Source organism: Heptranchias perlo, chromosome 3, assembly GCF_035084215.1.
Source record: "Heptranchias perlo isolate sHepPer1 chromosome 3, sHepPer1.hap1, whole genome shotgun sequence".
Classification (NCBI taxonomy): domain Eukaryota; kingdom Metazoa; phylum Chordata; class Chondrichthyes; order Hexanchiformes; family Hexanchidae; genus Heptranchias; species Heptranchias perlo.
The window spans coordinates 18,428,385-18,452,056 of record NC_090327.1 but is presented as its reverse complement, the minus strand read 5'-3'; the positions used below and the strand labels follow the sequence as shown (position 1 = coordinate 18,452,056).

At 45.6% G+C, this 23,672-nt stretch overlaps 1 protein-coding gene across 3 annotated transcripts in view; it reads left to right on the top strand.

Annotated features, from left to right (window-relative positions):
* The window catches only part of LOC137310786 (receptor-type tyrosine-protein phosphatase mu-like), a 797,377-nt gene that overhangs the window by 645,827 nt on the left and 127,878 nt on the right, over positions 1-23,672 (top strand). For all 3 annotated transcript variants that reach the window (XM_067978407.1, XM_067978404.1, XM_067978408.1), the window contains one exon: positions 251-438. In XM_067978407.1, coding sequence (XP_067834508.1) covers positions 251-438 — 188 coding nt within the window. The remainder of the gene's footprint in view (positions 1-250; positions 439-23,672) is intronic.

Sequence of the window (23,672 nt, the reverse complement as noted above, 5' to 3'; positions counted from 1 at the left end):
GGCCATGAAAAATGAGACCTTTATTATCGATGTTCTTTGTTACATTTATACTAAATACGCTAATGACTGTCTAATACTGCAGCTTTAAAATGACCATCCAAAACATTACATAAAACAATATATATATTACCAGTTTGATTCACAATATTTGATTAACTAAAATGTGAAACTAATTTATTTGGGAATTGAAGCTTTTACAAAGTAGTTTAGCTGAGAAAGAGCTAATACAACTATCATTGTCTGTATGTAGATGAAAATCACACAGTCGCCAACGAGGCCAACAGCTCGGTGCAGCCCCACCCCATTAAGAAGAGAGAGCCTGTCGATGTGCCATACCAAACAGGGCAGCTCCATCCAGCCATACGAGTAGCTGATCTGCTACAGCACATTACACAGATGAAATGTGCCGAAGGTTACGGCTTCAAAGAGGAATATGAGGTAAGTCATGAGCCTTGAGAGTAAAGAAGTGCAACGTCTCGTGTCGTCCTGAATACACACCTCCTCCAACATGTAGCAACAGCTGGGCTAAGTCTACAAAGCAATGCTGGGACACATCCTAAATTTCTCACTTTCACAAAAAGAGCCTGAATTTCTATGTTGTGAGGAAACAGAACATTTTCTATTTTGGGTATCTGGTGTCATCATCAAGCAAACTCAGGGCAGGTACAGCAGTTAGATGCAGAGTAAATCTCTTTTTGTCTCTCTACACTGGCGCAATGTGCCTCAACCCCAACTCAGACAAAACACAATATGATATTTTTTTCCATTTCCCACAAGACCATAATGTGGCTTCCTTAAGTGAGATTGCCAAATTACAAGCAATTTTCAGTGGTGCATCAGTAAGCTCAGGTCAGCAGATAGATGCAAGCTTCAGCGTGGGCTCGATTTGAAAACAAGTCTCAGAGGTGAAAGACAGGTATTTAACCCACTGTACCATCCAGTCCCTGTTGTTTGCAGTTTTAGCGTTTGAGCAATGGAAAGCGTTTGTGTGTGTGAGTGTGTGTGTGTGATTTGGTTGGGGAATTTTACAAGGCTTGGCGCTGGTGGGGCCTCACATGCAGTCGGTATGTATCGGAAAATCGCCGTTCGTGAAACTCCATCTTTTGATTTTGCAATATCCATTAGCTGCCTGCGAGGCCCCTCCGTGGTGAAGGGCCTTTGCAAAATCTACCCTCTTGGAGTTGAAGGAGAGCGAACCTACTCCAATTTTGGATACATTTGTTTCTTTCTCCCCTGTCTGTTGGCAAATAGTGACAAACATGCCTCGTAATTATATTTTTTATATATTCATTCGTGGGATGTGGGCGTCACTGGCAAGGCCAGCATTTATTGCCCATCCCTAATTGCCCTTGAGAAGGTGGTGGTGAGCCGCTGCAGTCCATGTGGTGAAGGTTCTCCCACAGTGCTGTTAGGTAGGGAGTTCCAGGATTTTGACCCAGCGATGATGAAGGAAAAGCAATATATTTCCAAGTCAACAAGAGAGAGTCTAACCACCTCCCCTTTACTTTCAAGTGGTGTTCCCATACGCCTGCTGCCCTTGTAGTTCTAGGTGGTGGACATCATGGGTCTGGGAGGTGCTGTCGAAGATGCCTTGGCGAGTTGGTGCAGTGCAGCTTGTGGATGGTACACACTGCAGCCACTGTGTGCCGGTGGTGAAGGGAGTGTATGTTTAAGGTGGTTGATGTGGTGCCAATCAAACAGGCTGCTTTGTCTTGGATGGTGTCGAGCTTCTTGAGTGTTGTTGGAGCTGCACTTATCCAGGCAAGTGGAGAGTATTCCATCACACTCCTGACTGCCTTGTAGATGGTGGAGAGGCTTTGGGGAGTCAGGAGGTGAGTCACTCACCACAGAATACCCAGCCTCTGACCTGCTCTTGTAGCCACAGTAGTTATGTGTCTGGTCCAGTTTAGTTTCTGGTCAGTGGTGACTCCCAGAATGTTGATGGTGGGGGATTCGGCAATGGTAATGCCGTTGAATGTCAAGGGGAGGTGGTTAGACTCTCTCTTGTTGGAGATGGTCATTTCCTAGCACTTATCTGGCGCAAATGTTACTTGCCACTTATCAGCCCATGCCTGCATATTGTCCAGGCCTTGCTGCATGCGGGCACAGACTGCTTCATTATCTGAGGAGTTGCGAATAGAACTGAACACTGTGCAATCATCAGCGAACAGCCCCACTTCTGACTTTATGATGGAGGGAAGGTCATTGATGAAGCAACTGAAGATGGTTGGGCCTAGGACACTGCCCTGAGGAACTCCTGCAGCAATGTCCTGGGGCTGAGATGATTGGACTCCATCAACCACTACCATCTTCCTTTGTGCTCGATATGACTCCAGCCACTGGAGAGTTTTCCTCCTGATTCCCATTGACTTCAATTTTACTAGGGCTCCTTGATACCACACTCGGTCAAATGCTGCCTTGAAATCAAGGACAGTCACTCTCACCTCACCTCTGGAATTCAGCTCTTTTGTCCATGTTTGGACCAAGGCTGTAATGAGGTCTGGAGCCGAGTGGTCCAGGCTGAACCCGAACTGAGCATCGGTGAGCAGGTTATTGGTGAGTAAGTGCCGCTTGATAGCACTGTCAATGATACCTTCCATCATTTTGCTGATAATTAAGAGTAGACTGATGGGGTGGTAATTGTCTGAATTCGATTTGTCCTGCTTTTTGTGGACAAACATACCTGGGCAATTTTCCACTTTGTTGGGTAGATGCCAGTGTTGTAGCTGTACTGGAACAGCCTGGCTAGAGGTGCGGCTAGTTCTGGAGCACAAGTCTTCAGCACTACAGCCGGGATATTGTCGGGGCCCATAGCCTTTGCTGCACCCTGTATACTCAGCCATTTGATATCACATGGAGTGAATCGAATTGGCTGAAGACTGGCTTCTGTGAAGGTGGGGATATCGGGAGGAGGCCGAGATGGATCATCCACTCGGCACTTCTGGCTGAAGATGGTTGCAAACGCTTCAGCTGGACGTGCTGGACTCCGCCATCATTGAGGATGGGGATGTTCACGGAGCCTCCTCCTCCCATTAGTTGTTTAATTGTCCACCACCATTCACGACTGGATGTGGCAGGACTGCAGAGCTTTGATCTGATCTGTTGGTTGTGGGATTGCTTAGCTGTGTCTGTAACATGTTGCTTCCGCTGTTTAACATGCATGTTGTCCTGTGCTGTAGCTTCACCAGGTTGGCACCTCATTTTTAGGGGCTCCTGGTGCTGCTGCTGGCATGCTCTTCCACACTCCTCATTGAACCAGGGTTGATCCCCTGGCTTGTTGTTAATGGTAAAGTGAGGGATATGCCGGACCATGAGGTTATAGATTGTGGTGGAATACAATTCTGCTGCTGCTGATGGCCCACAGCGCCTCATGGATGCCCAGTTTTGAGCTGCTAGATCTGTTCTGAATCTATCCCATTTAGCACGGTATTAGTGCCACACAACATGATGGACAGTGTCGTCAGTGTGAAGATGGGACTTAGTCTCCACAAGGACTGTGCGATGGTCACTCCTACCAATACTGTCATGGACAATCTGCGACAGCTACATTGGTGAGGGCAAGGTCAAGTCGGTTTTTCCCTCATGTTGGTTCTCTCACCACCTTCCGCAGACCCAGTCTGTGTCCTTCTGGGTATGTCCTTCAGGACTCAGCCAGCTTGATCAATCGTGATGCTACCGAGCCACTCTTGGTGATGGACATTGAAGTCCCCCACCCAGAATACATTCTGGGCCCTTGCTACAGTCAGTACTTCCTCCAAGTGCTGCTTAACATGGAGGAGGACTGATTCATCAGCTGAGGGAGGACGGTAGGTGGTAATCAGCAGGAAGTTTCCTTGCCCATATTTGACCTGATGCCATAAGACTTCATGGGGTCTGGAGTCAAAGCTGAGGACTCCCAGGGCACTCCCTCCTGACTGCATACCACTGTGCTGCCACTTCTGGTTGGTCTGTCCTGCCGATGGGACAGGACCTACCCAGGGATGGTGATGGAGGAGTCTGGGACGTTGGCTGAAAGGTATGATTCTGTGAGTATGGCTATATCAGGCTGTTGCTTGACTAGTCTGTGGGACAGCTCTCCCAATTTTGACTCAAGCCCCCAGATGTTAGTGAGGAGGACTTCGCAGTGTCGACTGGGCTTGGTTTGCCTTTGTTGTGTCCGGTTCCTAGTGGTCTGATGTGGGGTGGTCCATCTGGTTTTATTCTTATATCTTTTTGTAGCGGGATTGTACAACTGAGTGGCTTGCTAGGCCATTTCAGAGGGCGACTAAGAATCAACCACATTGCTGTGGGTCTGGAGTCACATATAGGCCAGACCGGGTCAAGACGGCAGGTTTCCTTCCCCAAAGGGCATTGAATCACAGAATTTGAAGTGAATTACCTGATACCACGCAGTAATATCACGTTTTATTTCGCTGCTTCAAAACTGGGCAATAGCAGACCCTGTCTGTATTATTATTATTAGTATACGCTAAATTAATAAGGACTTGCAAAATAAGAGATATATCTTACCAACAGCCACGATTCCACTGCAAATCAGTTACAAGTTACAACTCGATGCAGCCTCAGAGGGAGGTCATTCCCAGCAGAGAATAACGATTAGATGAACTAAACATGATACAGCTGTTACTCTGGCACTGAAAGATGATCTACATTTAGCAGACATGACAGGTCGCACTTAGAAATCAATGAGATTTCAAGTTTAGTCTTATCAGTCTTTTCAGTGACTTATCAGAAACAAAATGCAGTGTGTTCAGTGTGTAGATTGCATCTATTCAGACTGAAAGTAGGAAACTAGGGCTTTATAATTAATCAGCGGGAGCAGTGGGAATCTATTGCAGAAATGCATCAGTACATTATCAAACCAGCTGCTGTAAAATTGGAAAGACATCTCTTAAGTACATTGTAGAGCTCTTCTTTTTCCTTACAATCTTTCCCTTTCTCTGCTGAAAGTGTTGAATCTTGCTGGGTACGGTTGGACAAGTACAGACAGCCTTCCGGGACTTCTTCAAATGGCCATTGTTCATGTGTAAGGCTGGACAGCAGGTTGTTTGGGTCATCACAGGCATAACAACGCATTTGACGTCCACACCCTTTCAAGCTTCAGTCACTGGACTACGGCCAGGCCCATGGGGGTCCCTGACTTATTTTCACCTCCTTAACCTTTGAGCACTGCAGTCAAGTGTAGCAGCCCACTGCTGTTCTGAGATCCGTGAACAGTGCCAGACTTGACTCAGTGGGTAGCACTCTCACCTCTGTCAGAAGATCATGGGTTCAAGTCCCCCTCCAGAGACTTGAGTACATAATCCAAGCTGACACTTCAGTGCAGTACTGAGGGAGAGCTGCACTGCCAGAGGTGCCGTCTTTCAGGTGAGGGGTTAAACTGAGGCCCCGTCTGCCCTCACAGGTACACGTGAACGATCCCATGGCACTATTCAAGGAAGAGCAGGGGAGTATTCCTGGTGTCCTGGACAATATTTATCCCTCAACCAACGTCACTAAAAGCAGATTATCTGGTCATGTATTTTATTGCTGTTTGTGGGACCTTGCTGTGCGCAATTTGGCTGCCACGTTTCCCTACATTATAGCAGTGACTACTCTTCAAAAGTGCTTCATTGGCTGCAAAGCGCTTTGGGACGTCCTGAGGTTGTGATAAATGGCGCTATATAAATGCAAGCTCTTTTCTTTGATTCCTTTAATTCAGCACAGATCAGGAATTGAACCTGGAACTTCGGGTCTGCGTGGCTTAATACCCATAGCAGGAGAGTGCATCTACCAACTTAGGAAGCGGATTAAAGAGCTCTTAAAGAAGAAGAAGTGCATTCAAATAGTTAAATTATTCACTGGTACAGATTTATAAGAATTACTGATGTATAGCTAGAACTAATTTCCCATGAGTGGCTGTTGAATACAAATGACACAATTTTCATTTTACCCAGCTATTTAATCACAGTGATAACAAAAGTAAATTTCAGGGAACTGCAAAACCTAATTCCCTCCAAAAAAAATAATTTTCAAGTACCACCTAATAATAGATGACAATATTGGGAATCCTAGGTGAACAGTTAAGGCCTGTAATCAGGAAACCAGAAAGCTGAGAAAAGTGGGAGAAGATTGGATAAATCAAGAAATATTGACTCAGTGATGGGTTTTGAAAACATGTAGGTTATAAGAAGAAAGGAAGAGAGACAAGGAATTCTACAACTTCGAGTTCTGGGGAAAATACAAAATATACTTCAGTTAATCAAAATTATTACTTCAAGATTTTTGGAGAGTTAGGGACATTGTTTCCTTTTGTGTTTTTATGAAAACATAAGGGTCAGTTTTAACTCTCACCACCCAGCGTAAATGGGGCACTAAGAGCCCAAAAGTGACATTGAATCGTTTAACGCTTTCTATATAGTTCATTTGTTCAGAGGTCATAGATGTGCAGATGGCATAGGAGGTTGCTAGTGATGTGTGATATCTACTCTATGATTATCTGCAGGGACAGCCACTCAAATCAGTACTGCTCTACCAGTGAGAGTGAAGGTGATCGACTGCCTTTGAATGTTATGCTACAGGGTATTTCTTTGCACCAAATGGACTCCCCTGTAGTTTGTCACAATGTCATCATCTGTTATATGAAAGGTGTAATTCAAGCACTCTTACAGAGGGAGATAGAAGAGCAAATGTGCAGGCAAATTTCTGAGAAATGCAAAAACATTAGATCAGTAATGGTAGGGAATTTCAACTACCCTAATATGAACTGGGATACAATCAGTATAAAAGGTATAGAGGGCGCAGAATTCTTAAAATGGATTCAGGAGAACTTTTTTAGCCAGTACGTAGGAAGCCCAACAAAACGGGGGGCAGTTCTGGTCTTAGTTTTAGGGCAGGTGGAAGGAGTATCAGTGGGAGAGCATTTTGGTGTTAGTGATCATAATTCAGTTAGATTTAGCGTAGTTATGGAAAAGGATAAAGATAGAACAGGAGTAAAAGTTCTCAAGTGGGAAAAGGCCAATTTTCCTAAACTGAGATGTGATTTGGCAAAAGTGGACTGGAGACAACTACTTGAAGGTAAATCAGTGTCAGAGCAGTGGGAGGCATTCAAGGGGGAGATAGCGAGGGTCCAGAGCAAATATGTTCCCAAAAAGAAAAAGGGTGGGACTCGCAAATCGAGAGCCCCCTGGATGTCAAGGAGCATACAGGGTAAGATAAAGCAAAAAAGGGAAGCTTATGTCAGATACCAAGAGCTCAGTACTGCAGAAAGCCTAGAGGAGTATAGGAAGTGCAGGGATGAAATTAAAAAGGAAATTAGGAAGCAAAGAGAAGGCATGAAAAAATATTGGCAAGTAAAATCAAGAAAAACCCAAAGATGTTTTATAAATACATAAAGAGCAAAAGGATAACTAAGGAAAGAATAGGATCTATTAGAGATCAAAAAGGTAACCTGTGTGTGGAGGCGGAAGATATGGGTATGGTTCTTAATGAATACTTTACGTCTGTCTTCACAAAAGAGGGGGACAATGCAGACATTATAATTAATGAAATATTGGATGGGATAAAAATAGTGAGGGAGGAAATATTACGGGGATTAGCATCTTTGAAAGTAGATAAATCACCAGGCCCGGATGAAATGTATCCCAGGCTGTTAAGAGAAACCAGGGAGGAAATAACGGAGGTTCTGACCATCATTTTCCAATCCTCCCTGGATATAGGCATGGTGTCGGAGGATTGGAGGACTGCTAACATTGCACCGTTGTTTAAAAAGGGAGAAAAGGATAGACCGAGTAATTACAGGCCAGTCAGCCTAACCTCAATGGTGGGCAAATTATTGGAAACAATTCTGAGGAACAGTATCAATCGTCATTTAGAAAGACATGGATTAATCAAAGACAGTCAGCATGGATTTGTTAAGGGAAGGTCGTGTCTAACTAACTTGATTGAATTTTTTGAGGAGGTAACAGGGAGGATCAATGAGGGTTGCATGTTTGATGTAGTCTACATGGATTTTAGCAAGGCTTTTGACAAGGTCCCACATGGCAGACTGGTCAGGAAAGTCAATGTAGACAAATGTGAGCTCATCCACTTTGGATCAAAAAAGGATAGAACAGGGTACTTTCTAAATGGTAAAAAGTTAAAAACAGTGGATGTCCAAAGGGACCTAGGGGTTCAGGTACATAGATCATTGAAGTGTCATGAACAGGTGCAGAAAATAATCAATAAGGCTAATGGAATGCTGGCCTTTATATCTAGAGGACTAGAGTACAAGGGGGTAGATGTTATGCTGCAGCTATACAAAACCCTGGTTAGACCACACCTGGAGTACTGTGAGCAGTTCTGGGCACCGCACCTTCGGAAGGACATATTGGCCTTGGAGGTAGTGCAGCGTAGGTTTACTAGAATGATACTCGGACTTCAAGGGTTAAGTTACGAGGAGAGATTACACAAATTGGGGTTGTATTCTCTGGAGTTTCGAAGGTTAAGGGGTGATCTGATCGAAGTTTATAAGATATTAAGGGGAACGGATAGGGTGGATAGAGAGAAACTATTTCCGCTGGTTGGGGATTTTAGGAGTAGGGGGCACAGTCTAAAAATTAGAGCCAGACCTTTCAGGAGTGAGATTAGAAAACATTTCTACACACAAAGGGTGGTAGAAGTTTGGAACTCTCTTCCGCAAACGGCAATTGATGCTAGCTCAATTGCTAAATTTAAATCTGAGATAGATAGCTTTTTGGCAACCAAAGGTATTAAGGGATATGGGCCAAAGGCAGGTATATGGAGCTAGATCACAGATCAACCATGATCTTATCAAACGGCGGAGCAAGCACGAGGGGCTGAATGGCCAACTCCTGTTCCTATGTTCCTAAAACCTGTGGGATCCAAGGGAAAGTGACAAGTTGGATCCAAAATTAGCTCAGTGGCAGGAAGCAAAGAGATGTTGAAGCAAGTGGGTTTGGGGTGTTTTTGTGACTGGAAGGCTGCTTCCAGTGGAGTTCCACCGGGCTCAGTACTAGATCCCTTGCTTTTTGTGGTATATATCAATGATTTAGACTTAAATGTAGTGGGCATGATTAAGAAAATTGCAGATGATACAAAAATTGGCTGTGTTGCTAATGAGGAAAGCTGTAGACTGCAGGAAGATATCAATGGACTGGTCAGGTGGGCAGAAAAATGGCAAATGGAATTCAATCCAGAGAAGTGTGAGGTAATGCATTTGGGGAGGGCAAAAAAGACAAGGGAATACACAATAAATGGGAGGATACTGAGAGGTGTGGAGGAAGAGGGGGACCTTGGATTGCATGTCCACGGATCCCTGAAGGTAGAAGGACAGGTAGATAAGGTGGTTAGAAGGCATATGGGATAATTTCCTTTATTAGCAGAGGCGTAGAATATAAGAGCAGGGAGGTTATGATGGAACTGTATAAAACACTATTTAAGGCCACAGCTTGAGTACTGAGTACAGTTCTGGTCACCACATTATAGGAAAGATGTGATTGCACTAGAGAGGGTGCAGAGCAGATTTACGAGGATGGTGCCAAGCTGGAGAATTTTAGCTACGAGGAAAGATTGAATAGGCTGGGATTATTTTCTTTGGAACAGAGAACACTGAGGGGAGATTTAATTGAGGTGTATGAAATTATGAGGGGCCTAGATAGAGTGGATAGGAAGGACCTATTTCCCTTAGCAGAGAGGTCAATAACCAGGGAGCATTGATTTAAAGTGATTGCTGGAAGGATTAGACTGGAGCTGAGGAGAAATGTTTCCATCCAGAGGGTGGTGGGAGTCTGGAACTCACTGCCTGAAAGGGTGGTAGAGGCAGAAACCCTCATCGCATTTAAAAAGTACTTGGATATGTCTTGAAGTGCCGTAACCTACAAGGCTACGGACCAAGAGCTGGAAAGTGGAATTCGGCTGGATAGCTCTTTTTCGGCCGGCACGCACAAGATGGGCCGAATGGCCTCCTTCTGTACCATAAATGTCTATGATTTTGTGATTCTTTGATTGACTGCATACCCACTACATACACTTCAGGGACAACCAGTAGCAGGGGCTGCTATATTTTTACCAGATTGCTTACACCCTAAAGGTGCGGGATATTACAGTGCCCTGGTTAGGCCACACCTGGAGTACTGTGTTCAGTTCTGGGCACCGCACCTTAGGAAGGATATATTGTCCTTGGAGGGAGTGCAGCGTAGATTTAATAGAATGATACTTGGACTTCAAGGGTTAAATTACGAAGAGAGATTACACAAACTAGGGATGTATTCCCTGGAATTTAGAAGATTAAAAGATGATTTGATCGAAGTTTTCAAGATATTAAGGGGAACTGATAGCGTAGACAGAGAGAAACTATTTCCGCTGGTTGGGGAGTCTGGGACTAGGGGACATAGCCTAAAAATTAGAGTCAGGCATTTCAGGAGTGAAGTCAGGAAACACTTCTACATGCAAAGGGTGGTGTAAGCTTGGAACTCTATTCCACAAATGGCAGTTGAAGCTAGCTCAATTGTTAATCTTAAATCTGAGATTGGTAGATTTTTGTTAACCAAAGTTGTTAAGGGATGTGGGGCTAAGGCAGGTATATGGATCATAGATCAGCCATGATCTCATTGAATGGCGGAACATGCTTGAGGGGCTAAAAGGCCTACTCCTGTTCCTATGTACAGTCTTTATGCATGCAGTCATTTATGCACAGGCTAGCAATCCATGACATGCCTAAATAGGAAGGGATATTAGTCTATTCACATAAAATTGCACATAATACAATGCACGTTAATGAATATCGGGTATCATGAAATTATAGAGTATCACAGCACAGGACAAGGCATTCAGTCCAGCAAGTCTGCGCTTGTGATTTTCTGAGTCATCTAGTCTAATCCCACTTTCCGGCTCACTCCTGAATACACTCCCTGTGCAGGTTGAGTCTTGCACCAGGAGTGAAATGAAGGGACCCCAGAAAGCATTGCAAACATGCAACCCTTACAAGGTTGCTGCTCACAAGTAAAGGTGAGTGGTTTCATATATGCTGATGAAAAACGCTGAAACTTTTTAAAGACTCAATAATGCTTCAGACAATTTTTCAGCTTGTAATAAGCGATAACTTAGAATAAAAGGACAGAAAACACAAAATGCAGTCAAATGTGTTGGTCACTCTTCGTGTGAAGAACTTCCTGATATCAATAGTATGAAAAACAGAAATGTTTGGGAACAGTGAACAAAGAAAACCTGCACATTTTTTTTTATTCGTTCATGGGATGTGGGCGTCGCTGGCGAGGCCGGCATTTATTGCCCATCCCTAATTGCCCTTGAGAAGGTGGTGGTGAGCCGCCTTCTTGAACCGCTGCAGTCCGTATGGTGAAGGTTCTCCCACAGTGCTGTTAGGTAGGGAGTTCCAGGATTTTGACCCAGCGACAATGAAGGAACGGCGATATATTTCCACGTCGGGATTGTGTGTTACTTGGAGGGGAACGTGCAGGTGGTGTTGGTCCCATGTGCCTGCTGCCCTTGTCCTTCTAGGTGGTAGAGGTCGCGGGTTTGGGAGGTGCTGTCGAAGAAGCCTTGGCGAGTTGCTGCAGTGCATCCTGTGGATGGTACACACTGCAGCCACGGTGCACCGGTGGTGATGGGAGTGAATGTTTGTTTAGGGTGGTGGATGGGGTGCCAATCAAGCGGGCTGCTTGGTCCTGGATGGTGTCGAGCTTCTTGAGTGTTGTTGTAGCTGCACTCATCCAGGCAAGTGGAGAGTATTCCATCACACTCCTGACTTGTGCCTTGTAGATGGTGGAAAGGCTTTGGGGAGACAGGAGGTGAGTCACTCGCCGCAGAATACCCAGCCACTGATCTGCTCTGGTAGTCACAGTATTTATATGGCTGGTCCAGTTAAGTTTCTGGTCAATGGTAACCCCCAGGATGTTGATGGTGGGGGATTCAGCGATGGTAATGCCGTTGAATGTCAAGGGGAGGTGGTTAGACTCTCTCTTGTTGGAGATGGTCATTGCCTGGCACTTGTCTGGCGCGAATGTTACTTGCCACTTATCAGCCTAAGCCTGGATGTTGTCCAGGTCTTGCTGCATGCGGGCATGGACTGCTTCATTATCTGAGGGGTTGCGAATGGAACCGAACACTGTGCAATCATCAGCGAACATCCCCATTTCTGACCTTATGATGGAGGGAAGGTCATTGATGAAGCAGATGAAGATGGTTGGGCCTAGGACACTGCCCTGAGGAACTCCTGCAGCAATGTCCTAGAGCTGAGATGATTGGCCTCCAACAACCACTACCATCTTCCTTTGTGCTAGGTATGACTCCAGCCACTGGAGAGTTTTCCCCCTGATTCCCTTTGACTTCAATTTTACGAGCGCTCCTTGATGCTACCCTCAGTCAAATGCTGCCTGATGTCAAGGGCAGTCACTCTCACCTCACCTCTGGAATTCAGCTCTTTTGTCCATGTTTGGACCAAGGCTGTAATGAGGTCTGGAGCCGAGTGGTCCTGGCCAAATCCAAACTGATCATCGGTGAGCAGGTTATTGGTGAGTCAGTGCCGCTTGACAGCACTGTCGACGACACCTTCCATCACTTTGCTGATGATTGAGAGTAGACTGATGGGGCGATAATTGGCCGGACTGGATTTGTCCTGCTTTTTGTGGACAGGACATACCTGGGCAATTTTCCACATTGTCGGGTAGATGCCAGTGTTGTAGCTGCACTGGAACAGTTTGGCTAGAGACGCAGCTAGTTCTGGAGCACAAGCCTTCAGCACTACAGCCAGGATGTTGTCGGGGCCCATCGCCTTTGCTGTATCCAGTGCACTCAGCTGTTTCTTGGTATCACGTGGAGTGAATCGAATTGGCTGAAGACTGGGTTCTGTGATGTGACATTATTTATAACTTATTTCAAATAAAAGAAATTAACAAGATCACAAAGAGAATCCAGATTAGGAAGACCATTTGGCCCATCTTAATTCATCTGTCCATAAAGGCCGTACAATTCCCTCCCCCCTACTGCAGCATCCAATTGTTTCATAAATGATTCCAGGGTTTTCACCTCCACTCCTCTATCTGGAAGTTCATTCCATGTGTTGATTATTCTTTGTGTGAAGAGCTTCCTGATCTCAGTCCTAAATTTGCCCAGTGAGACCATTGTCGATGAGGGACTGAATTAAGACTGTCCAAACTCATTTCATATACCCTTACAGCTAGTATAGAAAAGTCTTTCCCCTTTCAGTCTGAGGCTGGGTTTGAACCCATGTCCTTGAGTGAAAAGCTCGGGTGTTACTGCACTACACCACCCAATCCCCTGCTGGTCTTTCAGCCTGTATTTTACTTTCCAAAGCCAGATGGTGACAGTCCACATCGAATTTTTGTGGGAAAGATTACGTTACATTGGTTTTACTGTCAGTTCACTTGTGCATGATACGTAGCGGGTGAATATCTGCACAGGTTCTCCCACTCATTCACTGTGTTTACACTGTTATTCTGGGGTTTCAGCAGCTATAGGGAGCAGGGAACTAACGCAGATATTCACCCGCATTGAGCTGAAGTTAATACTCAGAACATTACAGACGCCGACTTTCAATATTATAATCAAGCCTTGATTCAAGTTACCTTTCCTAAAACTATTTTCAGCTCAAGGTCAGAATATTCAGCAATATATCCAACACGACTTTCCATTTTTGTCTCATTCTAGTCAATAAACGCATGCAGAGAACAGCAAGTACTGTTCTTTCCTTACAATGGAAGGAGCATTGCAAAGCGCACAAAAGAGCTTTCAGTGTTACATAACCATTAGGCATACATTGGCATTGATATTTATCAACTGGAAACATTAATTTTGCCTTATCTGCTGATATGTATAAGAAAAACTGACCTTTAACTCTAAATACTGATACATATCTAAAAGTAGAATCCTCCCTGCATGCAGTTTTTAATGTCATTGCTATAACGTATCAGTTCAGACTGCCTTCTCTATCTTTTGCTTCAACACAAATCTCACAGGCTGGGGAGTTGATGCAATCACCATTCGAGCAATTCTAAAGGGCAAGAGAGCAGGGTAGATTAAAATGAGCTCCTTTTCTCCAATTCTCTTCCCTCCTTAAAGTTGCTGACTTGTGCTGGTATATGTTTCCACAGGAGCTGGGGCTCTCTGATACCATCGCTGGGAATTTCCTCAGGTGTTCTCCTGATCGGCCACCGTAACCTCGGTGGATGATCAGCAGAAACACTGAATCGATGTGGAAAAGAGCTTTTCCGCCAATCTTGCACAGAAGTTTCAGTAGCCGATGGGGAGAACCCCCCCGAGAAAATCCCTGGCGTTTGCCTTCATGGCCATTTTTTTTAATGTATGAGTCTCTTAAAGCTGGATGACCATGGAGAACATCACAGCTGAGTTTGATCATGTCCTCACCTGTTATCCATACATAAAAAAAACCCCATTCAACTGGAAAGAGAAGGAAATCGGGAAGAATGCAGAAAGCCAGCATTTGGAGAGGCACAATTACATTCAGGCAGCAGGCACAGTAACCTTATTCAATAGAAAAGGGAAAGTCATATAAAGAACAATTTCCTTGAGTCAAACAAGGAGATTGGGGGATGATTTCAAGTGGAAAGCAGCAAGTCTGGCAATCATTCAGGATCATAATCTTATCAGCACCTATTAAAATAATTGCCAAAAATGGCTTTGGTTAAAAAGCTACATTATCATTTCAATATTAAAACAATAGATAAGTGTTATAATTAATATGTCCTTAATAGACTTTAGAAAGCTAAGCAAGGGGAAATAATAAGCTTAAATGAAGGAGAAAATCTCATTGAGCTATATGACAGTGTGGGGGAACTGTTGAGTAGTATAAGTGCTGTCATTCTTTTTTCAGGAGGTTAACCCTTTGCGGTCAATTGAACAATTTGCTGTTCAAAGTCAATTGCTTTAATTTGTGTTTTTGTTTTGGGATGGAGAAATGATGGCAGTCACTGGAAATGAAAAACAGGAGAGATACATAACAGGCGGCTGAATCAATTCTGCCCGTTCTACACTATCACCCAAAGTCAAAATAAACCCCCCAATCAATGCAATAGAAGGTTAATGTTCAGCCTACACCCTCTCCATTAGCTTATTCTTAACAACATCATCTTGCATTTATATAGCACCTTTAACGTAGTAAAACATCCCAAGGTGCTTAACCAGTAAGATTTAATCACATAATTGGTATAAAACAGTGTGGATCATTTTTGAATGCTGTGAGAAATCAGTAATTTAAGCATAGGTTAGAAAACAGAATCCTTATTTACTCATATTCCGAATTGAAGATCTGTTCCTCAGGCATTCTTTAAAGTTCTACTCAATTCATGGTGTAAGATTGTAGCTCATTGCTGTAATGATACTTTGTGCAGTGGTTCAGGGAGAACTCAAGTAGGATGTGTACAAAGTTTTTAAAAAACCTCAGCAGCTGCAGAATTATTGCAGCTGAGTCCAATTTAGTCTCAAACATGTTTAGTGACTTGACTGGCCTTTTGGATTTATTTTCTACCGATTGATCTATTAAGGATCAGGACACTGGGAGAATGATAACCAGCACCAACCTTATATTCATTCTTGTGAGCCTGTAATTTTGCACAAACAACTCCATTTGTCAGAGGTTACCCCCATGGAACATAAAACAAAATCAACCATTGGCAGGATGTGACTAGTGGTGTCCCACAGGGGTCTCAACTATTCACTGTATTTATTAACGACTTAGATGACGGGATGGAGAGCCACATATCCAAGTTTGCCAATGACACAAAAATAGACAGCATTGTAAGCAGTGTAGATGGAAGCATAAAATTACTGAGAAATATTAATAAATTCATAGTTTAAGTGAATGGGCAAAACTGTGGCAAATGGATTTCAATGTAAGCAAGTGTGAGGTCATCCACTTTGGACCTAAAAAAGATAGATCAGAGTACTTTCTAAATGGTGAAAAGCTCAAAACAGTGGAGGACCAAAGATACATAGATCATTAAAATGTCATGGACAGGTACAGAAAATAATCAAAAGGGCTAACGGAACGCTGGCCTTTATTTCTAGAGGACTAGTTTACAAGAAGGTAGAAGTTATGCTACAGCTACACAAAGCCCTGGTTAGACCACACCTGGAGTACTGTGTTCAGTTGTGGACACCGCACCATAGAAAGGATATATTGGCCTTGGAGGGAGTGCAACGTAGATTTACTAGAATGATACCTGGACTCCAAGGGTTAAATTACAAGGAGAGATTACACAAACTAGGGTTGTATTCCCTAGAATTTAGAAGATTGAGGGGCGACTTGATCGAAGTTTTCAAGATTTTAAGGGGAACTGATAGGGTGGATAGAGAGAAACTATTTCTGCTGGTTGGGGCATCTAGGACTAGGGGACATAGCCTAAAAATGAGAGCCAGCACTTTCAGGAGTGAAGTTAGGAAACACTTCTGCACGCAAAGGGTGGTAGAAGTTTGGAACTCTCTTCCACTAATGGCAGTTGATGCTAGCTCAATTGTTAATTTTAAATCTGAGATTGATAGATTTTTGTTAACCAAAGGTATTAAGGAATATGGGGCTAAAGCAGAAGTTAGGTCACAGATCAGCCATGATCTCATTGAATGGCAGAACAAGCTCGAGGGGCTAAATGACCTACTCTTGTTCTTGTGTTCCTTTGCATCTGCGCACATTTTGGAGTGTGTGAATTTTATAAATCGTTAGGTAGCTACAAACCAGTTCGGAGAGAGTTGGTTCATGTGAAGCACAGGTCTGAAATCATTAATATCAATGCGGGACAGACAGCTTAGAAATATAGAACAAACATACAGAGGGCTAAAATGGGCTGTGTAGCGCGTGTTTTGTAGGCGCTATGCAGACTCCTAAGCCCCGAAAATGGTGTCCGAGATGCACGCGCACACTTCCGGCGTGACATGCGCAGGACGCCATCTTGGTAAAGGGGTTTGCGAACGCGCACCTAACGGACGCCGGCAGCATGTAGAGTAGGGAGATTATGACATAAATCAGTGTGTAATACTGATTTGAAGCAGCTGGCGCCGTTTTCGAACTCCCCACTCCAGCCAATACACTGGCCTAACCTCACACAACTGAACAGGAGTTAAAGGGATGAAGGACCGCCCCCCCATCAGCGCTATTTAAAGGGATCATGCAGGAGTTACAGGTTAGTTGTTGGTTTAGTTATTCTGGCTGCTAGTACAATTATGGGTGTTTGTGGAAGTTTCCAATACTTGGAGATAGTTGCAATGTTCTGTAGAGAGTGGTCTAGATGGTCTTGCAATACTGTTAGTGGCATTTAAAATAGTGTGCTGAACAAGGTTGCTTTCAGACGTGGGTGGCCTGCTAGAGCTTCCTCTGGGAATTGAACATGATTGGGAGAATGAAGAGAGGCCACGCAGAGCAGGACAAGCTTCTGGAAGATGGAGCAGGAGGAGCAGGGCACTCAGCAGGAGCCCATATCCAACGAGAATCTTCAGGGACCAATTCTCATACCTCAACTTCAGCGATGAGCAGTGCATCCGAGGTCTGCGGTTCACAAAAGAGGTCGTAACTGATACTTGTCAACTGCTGAAGCCACAAACTGCAGCCTCAGAGTGAGGCAAGGACAGCATTGCCTGTGGCTGTCAAGGTAACCGTGGCGCTTAATTTTTACAGCTCTGGTTCCTTTCAGGCTGCTGCTGGCGATATAAGCAATATGTCGCAGTTTGCAGTGCACTCCTGTATAAGGGAGGTCACGGAGACTCTGTACGCACTCAGAAACAGATTCATCACGTTCCCTCTTGACAGAGACAAGCAGCAGGAGCGAGCACGAGGGTTTGCTCACTTTGCGGTCTTCCCTATGGTGCAGGGTGCCATTGACTGCACACATATTGCCACACGTGCTCCACATCATGAACAGAAAAGGATTCCACTCCCTCAATGTGCAGCTGGTGTGCGACCACACGCAGCACATCATGCAGGTCAATGCCCGCTACCCTGGCAGCAGTCATGATTCTTTCATTCTGCGGCAGTCCAATGTGCCACCTATATTTCAACCAGCATGGCAAGTCAAAGGCTGGCTACTGGGCAACAAGGGTTGTCCCCTCATGAAGTGGCTCATGACTCTGGTCCGGAACGCAGGCACACGTGCACAGCAAGTGTACAATGAGAGCCATGCTGCCAGACGGAACATCATCGAACACACCATAGGGGTCCTCAAGCAATGCTTCTGCTGCCTGGACTGCTCTGGAGAAGCCCGGCAGTACTCAGCTGAATGGATATCTAGATTTGTTGTCGTTTGCTGCATGCTGCACAACCTCACCATTATGAGGGAACAGCCCTTGCCACCGCTTATCCGGCGAGAACCTGAGCTGGAAGAAGAGGCGGAGGAGAAGGAGGAAGTGCAGCAGGAAGTGGAGGAAGAGGCAGGGAGGCAACAGTGTATACAGGCCCTGTCTGCCAGGGCTCTGCGTGATCAGATGATTAATGAGCAATACCAGTAACCTCAATGACACCTCCCCATTCACCAACAGGCCCACACTCATTACCTTTCCTCTCCCACATGACCATCAAATCATCCTCCTTATGATTATACATTGCTTCTTCCCTCAGCGCATTGAAGAATTGAAAGCCAACACCAAATGCAAATCCAAATTAATCAATTAACATATGCAATAAAGCAAACAAAATGAGACTGTTCATCTTTGTGCATTCCCTTAATGCCTGTTGTTCGTGTGCCTTTACCTATCCTAGTGCTCCTACGAAGTGCATCCCCAGTGGCTGGAGCATGGATGGTGGAAAGCTGCTGAGCTACAATTGAGGAGACTGCAGATGGCCTTGGAGGACGATCTTGAGCAGCTCTGGGCCGGGAGGGCCTGGCTTCAGACTGCACCATCTTGGCCTGGGCTGCAGCAGTCTGGCCTGTCTGGCTGACAGACAATGGCAAGGGAACTGGTGGAGTGACAGGGGCGGGAACGGGAATGCTGTCACCCTGAGAGAGGACAGCAGGTTCATCTTCCATGGCGCCACTGCCACTCTCTCGGGGTAACACCATAGCAATCCTGGTGATCTGCTGAAGAACAGATTGTTGGACTGCTGTGAGGCCTTGGAAGCCTCGTTCCACAGTAGAACCCAGAGCCACAATAGCAGCAGTCTGAGCTTCCAAAGCAGCCATTCGAGTTGCAAATGAAGCATGCAGACTTTGGATGGCAGCTGTTTGTGCTGCAATGGAAGCTGTGACATCGGTCATCAGACGCTGCATCATGGTGGGTTCCACAGGTGTGCTGATTGAGGTGACCACCCATTCCATGTGGGAAAGGATGGGCTCCAAGCTCTGCACAAAGCCCTGTGCCAAGTTGGAGCTGGACTCCTCCACGCCCCTTCTCATTGTGCACAGGCTTTCCCGTGCACCAAGCATTTGATTGTGTACGCCCATCAGCCGTCTTCTGTAGCCTGGCCCATCGAAGTCCCCATCTGAATCCTCGGCAGCAGAACTAGTGAGCGACCTCACCCTCCAACGAACTGGCACCTGCGGTGTCCGTTTCCCCGTCCCAGCTTCTGCGCACTTGTGCCCGGTGGCTCACCACGTGCAGATCCTTCCTCTATCCTAACCTCTAAACTATGCATGGTATCAGTATCTGAGCTGGTGGCTGCAAGTGTAAGATCAAGTGACGATGTGTCTGCATCATCACTGTTATCTGTCTCCTCTGATGATGCTGGTTCCAGGTCTTGGGGATCTGAAATGACAATGGAACACGGGTTGAGTTGTGTCCTCCCCTGGTCTTTCCTGCTGCCTGTTGTTACGTGCCACCTTCTCCTACAAGAAAGAGGGAAGTGTGTCAGTGAATGTGCTGCAAGATGTTTGGGTGATGTGGCTGTCATGGTTGAATAGCTGCCAGTGTGTGTGACCTGTGAGTTGTGGGTGTGCGGCTTGCAAGAGTGGTAATGTGTGAAGGGTGGTTCCAAGAACTCCAGGGAACCTTGGATGTCAGGGGATATACGAGAATGGATTAGGAAAAAAAGGAGGGCTTTTGGCAGATACAAAAGGCTAAGGATGGAGGAAGCCCTAGAGGAGTACAAAAAGTGCAGGGGGATACTTAAAAAAGAAATTAGGAGATCAAGGAGGGGCCATGAAATAACACTGGCGAGCAAAATAAAGGAAAATCCTAAGATGTTTTATAAGTATATTAAGGGTAAGAGGATGACTAGGGAAAAAATAGGGCCCATTAGGGACAAAAATGGCAATCTGTGTGTGGAGCCGGCAGATGTAGGAGGGGTTCTAAATGAATTTTTTGCATCTGTTTTCACTATGGAGAAGGACGATGTAGACATAGAAATACGGCAGGGGGACTGTGATATACTCGAACATATTAACATCGAGCGGGAGGAGGTATTGGCGGTTTTAGCAGGCCTAAAAATGGATAAATCCCCAGGCCTGGACGAAATGTATCCCAGGCTACTGTGTGAGGCAAAGGAGGAGATTGCGGGGGCTCTGACACATATATTCAGAATCTCTCTGGCCACAGGGGATGTGCCAGAGGACTGGAGAACCGCTAATGTAATACCATTATTCAAGAAGGGGAGTAGGGAAAAACCGGGGAACTACAGGCCAGTGAGCCTAACATCAGTGGTAGGAAAATTATTGGAAAAAATTCTGAAGGACAAAATTAGTCTCCACTTGGAGAAGCAAGGATTAATCAGGGATAGTCAACATGGCTTTGTCAAGGGAAGATCATGTCTGACTAATTTGATTGAATTTTTTGAGGGGGTGACTAGGCGTGTGGATGAGGGTAACGCAGTGGATGTGGTATACATGGATTTCAGTAAGGCCTTCGATAAAGTCCCCCACAGGAGACTGGTCAAGAAGGTACGAGCCCATGGAATCCAGGGTGCCTTGGCACTTTGGATACAAAACTGGCTTAGTGGCAGAAGGCAGAGGGTGATGGTCGAAGGTTGTTTTTGTGACTGGAAGCCTGTGGCCAGTGGGGTACCACAGGGATCGGTGCTGGGTCCCTTGCTGTTTGTGGTCTACATTAATGACTTGGATATGAATGTAAAAGGTATGATCAGTAAGTTCGCTGATGATACAAAAATTGGTAGGGTGGTAAATAGCGAGGAGGATAGCCTCAGTCTGCAGGACGATATAGATGGGTTGGTCAGATGGGCGGAACAGTGGCAAATGGAATTTAACCCGGAAAAGTGCGAGGTGATGCACTTTGGAGGGACTAACAAGGCAAGGGAATACACAATGAATGGGAGGACCCTAGGCAAGACAGAGGGTCAGAGGGATCTTGGTGTGCAAGTTCACAGATCCCTGAAGGCGGCGGAACAGGTAGATAAGGTGGTAAAGAAGGCATATGGGATACTTGCCTTTATTAGCCGAGGCATAGAATATAAGAGCAAGGAGGTTATGATGGAGCTGTATAAAACACTGGTTAGGCCACAGCTGGAGTACTGTGTGCAGTTCTGGTCGCCGCACTACAGGAAGGATGTGATCGCTTTGGAGAGGGTGCAGAGGAGATTCACCAGGTTGTTACCAGGGCTGGAGCGCTTCAGCTATGAAGAGAGACTGGGAAGATTGGGTTTGTTTTCCTTGGAGCAGAGGAGGCTGAGGGGGGACACGATTGAGGTGTACAAAATTATGAGGGGCACAGATAGGATGGATACTAAGGAGCTTTTTCCCTTCGTTGAGGGTACTATAACAAGGGGACATAGATTCAAGGTAAAAGGCGGGAGGTTTGGAGGGGATTTGAGAAAGAACTTTTTCACCCAGAGGGTGGTTGGAGTCTGGAACTCACTGCCTGAAAGGGTTGTGGAGGCAGGAGCCCTCACAACATTCAAGAAGCATTTGGATGAGCACTTGAAATGCCATAGCATACAAGGCTACGGACCAAATGCTGGAATATGGGATTAGAGTAGACAGGGCTGATGGCCGGTGCGGACACGATGGGCCGAAGGGCCTCTATCCGTGCTGTATAACTCTATGACTCTATGACTCTATGAGATGCAGCATCTGATTCACAGGGTTGCATACTGATTGAGGTAATGCACTTAGGGAGGGCAAATAGTAAAACGGAATACGCAGTAAACGGGAATATATTAGAGGGATAGAGGAAGTAAGAGACCTTGGAGTGCATGTGCACAGGTCCCTGAAGGTGGCAGTACAGGTAGATAAGGTTGTGAAGAAGGCATACGGAATGCTCTCCGTTATTAGCCGAGGTATAAAATACAAAAGCAGGGATGTAATGATGGAACTGTATAAAACGCTGGTACGGCCACAGCTGGAGTATTGTGCACAGTTCTGGTCACCACAATGCATGCAGGACGTAATTGCTCTGGAGAGAGTGCAGAGAAGATTTACAAGAATATTGCCAGGGCTTGAAAACTGCAGCTGCGAGGAGAGATTGGATAGGCTGGGGTTGTTTTCCTTGGAGCAGAGGAGGCTGAGGGGAGACTTGATTGAGGTGTACAAAATTATGAGGGGCCCAGATAGAGTGGACAGGAAGTACCTGTTTCCCCTAGTAGAGAGTTCAAGAACTAGAGGACAAAGATTTAAGCTGATTGGCGGAAGGATTAGAGGGGACATGAGGAAAAACCTTTTTACCCAGAGGGTGATGGGTGTATGGAATTCGCTGCCCGAATTGGTGGTAGAGGCAAGGACCCTCAACTCTTTTAAAAAGTACCTGGACCTGCAGCTAAAGTGCTGTAAGCTGCAGGGCTACGGGCCGGGTGCTGGAAGGTGGGATTAGAATGGGCACCTGGTTGTTCTTCGAGCCGGCACGGACACGATGGGCCGAATGGCCCCCTTCTGTGCTGTACCTTTTCTATGGTTCTATGATTGGAAGAGTTTGTTGGTCGGTGGGTGATGGAAGGTGTAGTGCGTGGATCAGTGGATGCAGCTAGTGGTGCAGTTGGTCGGAGAGGCCACACAACAGTTGAACTCACTCACCTTGACCACTCGTATCAAATCATTGAACTTCTTCCTGTATTATATCCATGTGCGTGGAGTGATGCTCCTGGCATTGACCTCGTGCGCCACAGCCTCCCACTGCCTCTTGAGGATATGTCTGGAGGGCCTCCTGCCCCCCTGTGGATATAGACTGGCCCTCCATCTGTCCACCTCCTCCAACAAGGCCTCCAGAGCACCGCCCGAGACCCCTGGTGCCGCTCTCTCTCCCAATGGCAGCCATTCCTCAATATCTTCCAGCCAAGGAATCACTTCACACCACTTCCTGCAGCCACAGTGCACCTCCCCTTTAAGAGATGCAGGCTGCCTTTAAGTAGTGCTAACCACTCTCGTTATCGTGACTCCCTGCTGGTGCAAAAAGCCATTCACAGCACAGGTAGCACTGGCTGCATGCAGCGTTCATGTAGATTAGTAGGCAGCATGAATGTTGTGTGCTGCCTGCATCTCAATGACCGGGCATTGCGATCCCTGCGCCTGTTTTTGGGGGGTTGACCAATTTAACCCCCACAGTCTTTTTTGTTGAATTGAGAAAATGTTATAACCACAGCATAAGAAAGAGATTGTACGATACTTAGTATTAAGCATGGCTGACTTATATTAAACTAAAAGAACGAGAGCCTGATGGGTGAATTGTAATAGAGGGAGATGGGTAATGCTCCATGATAGCTACATCATGTTGGTTAAAGGGAGTGGTTGCTTGTGGAGACTGTATTGAGCTCATTTAGTACCTAGCAGTTTAGT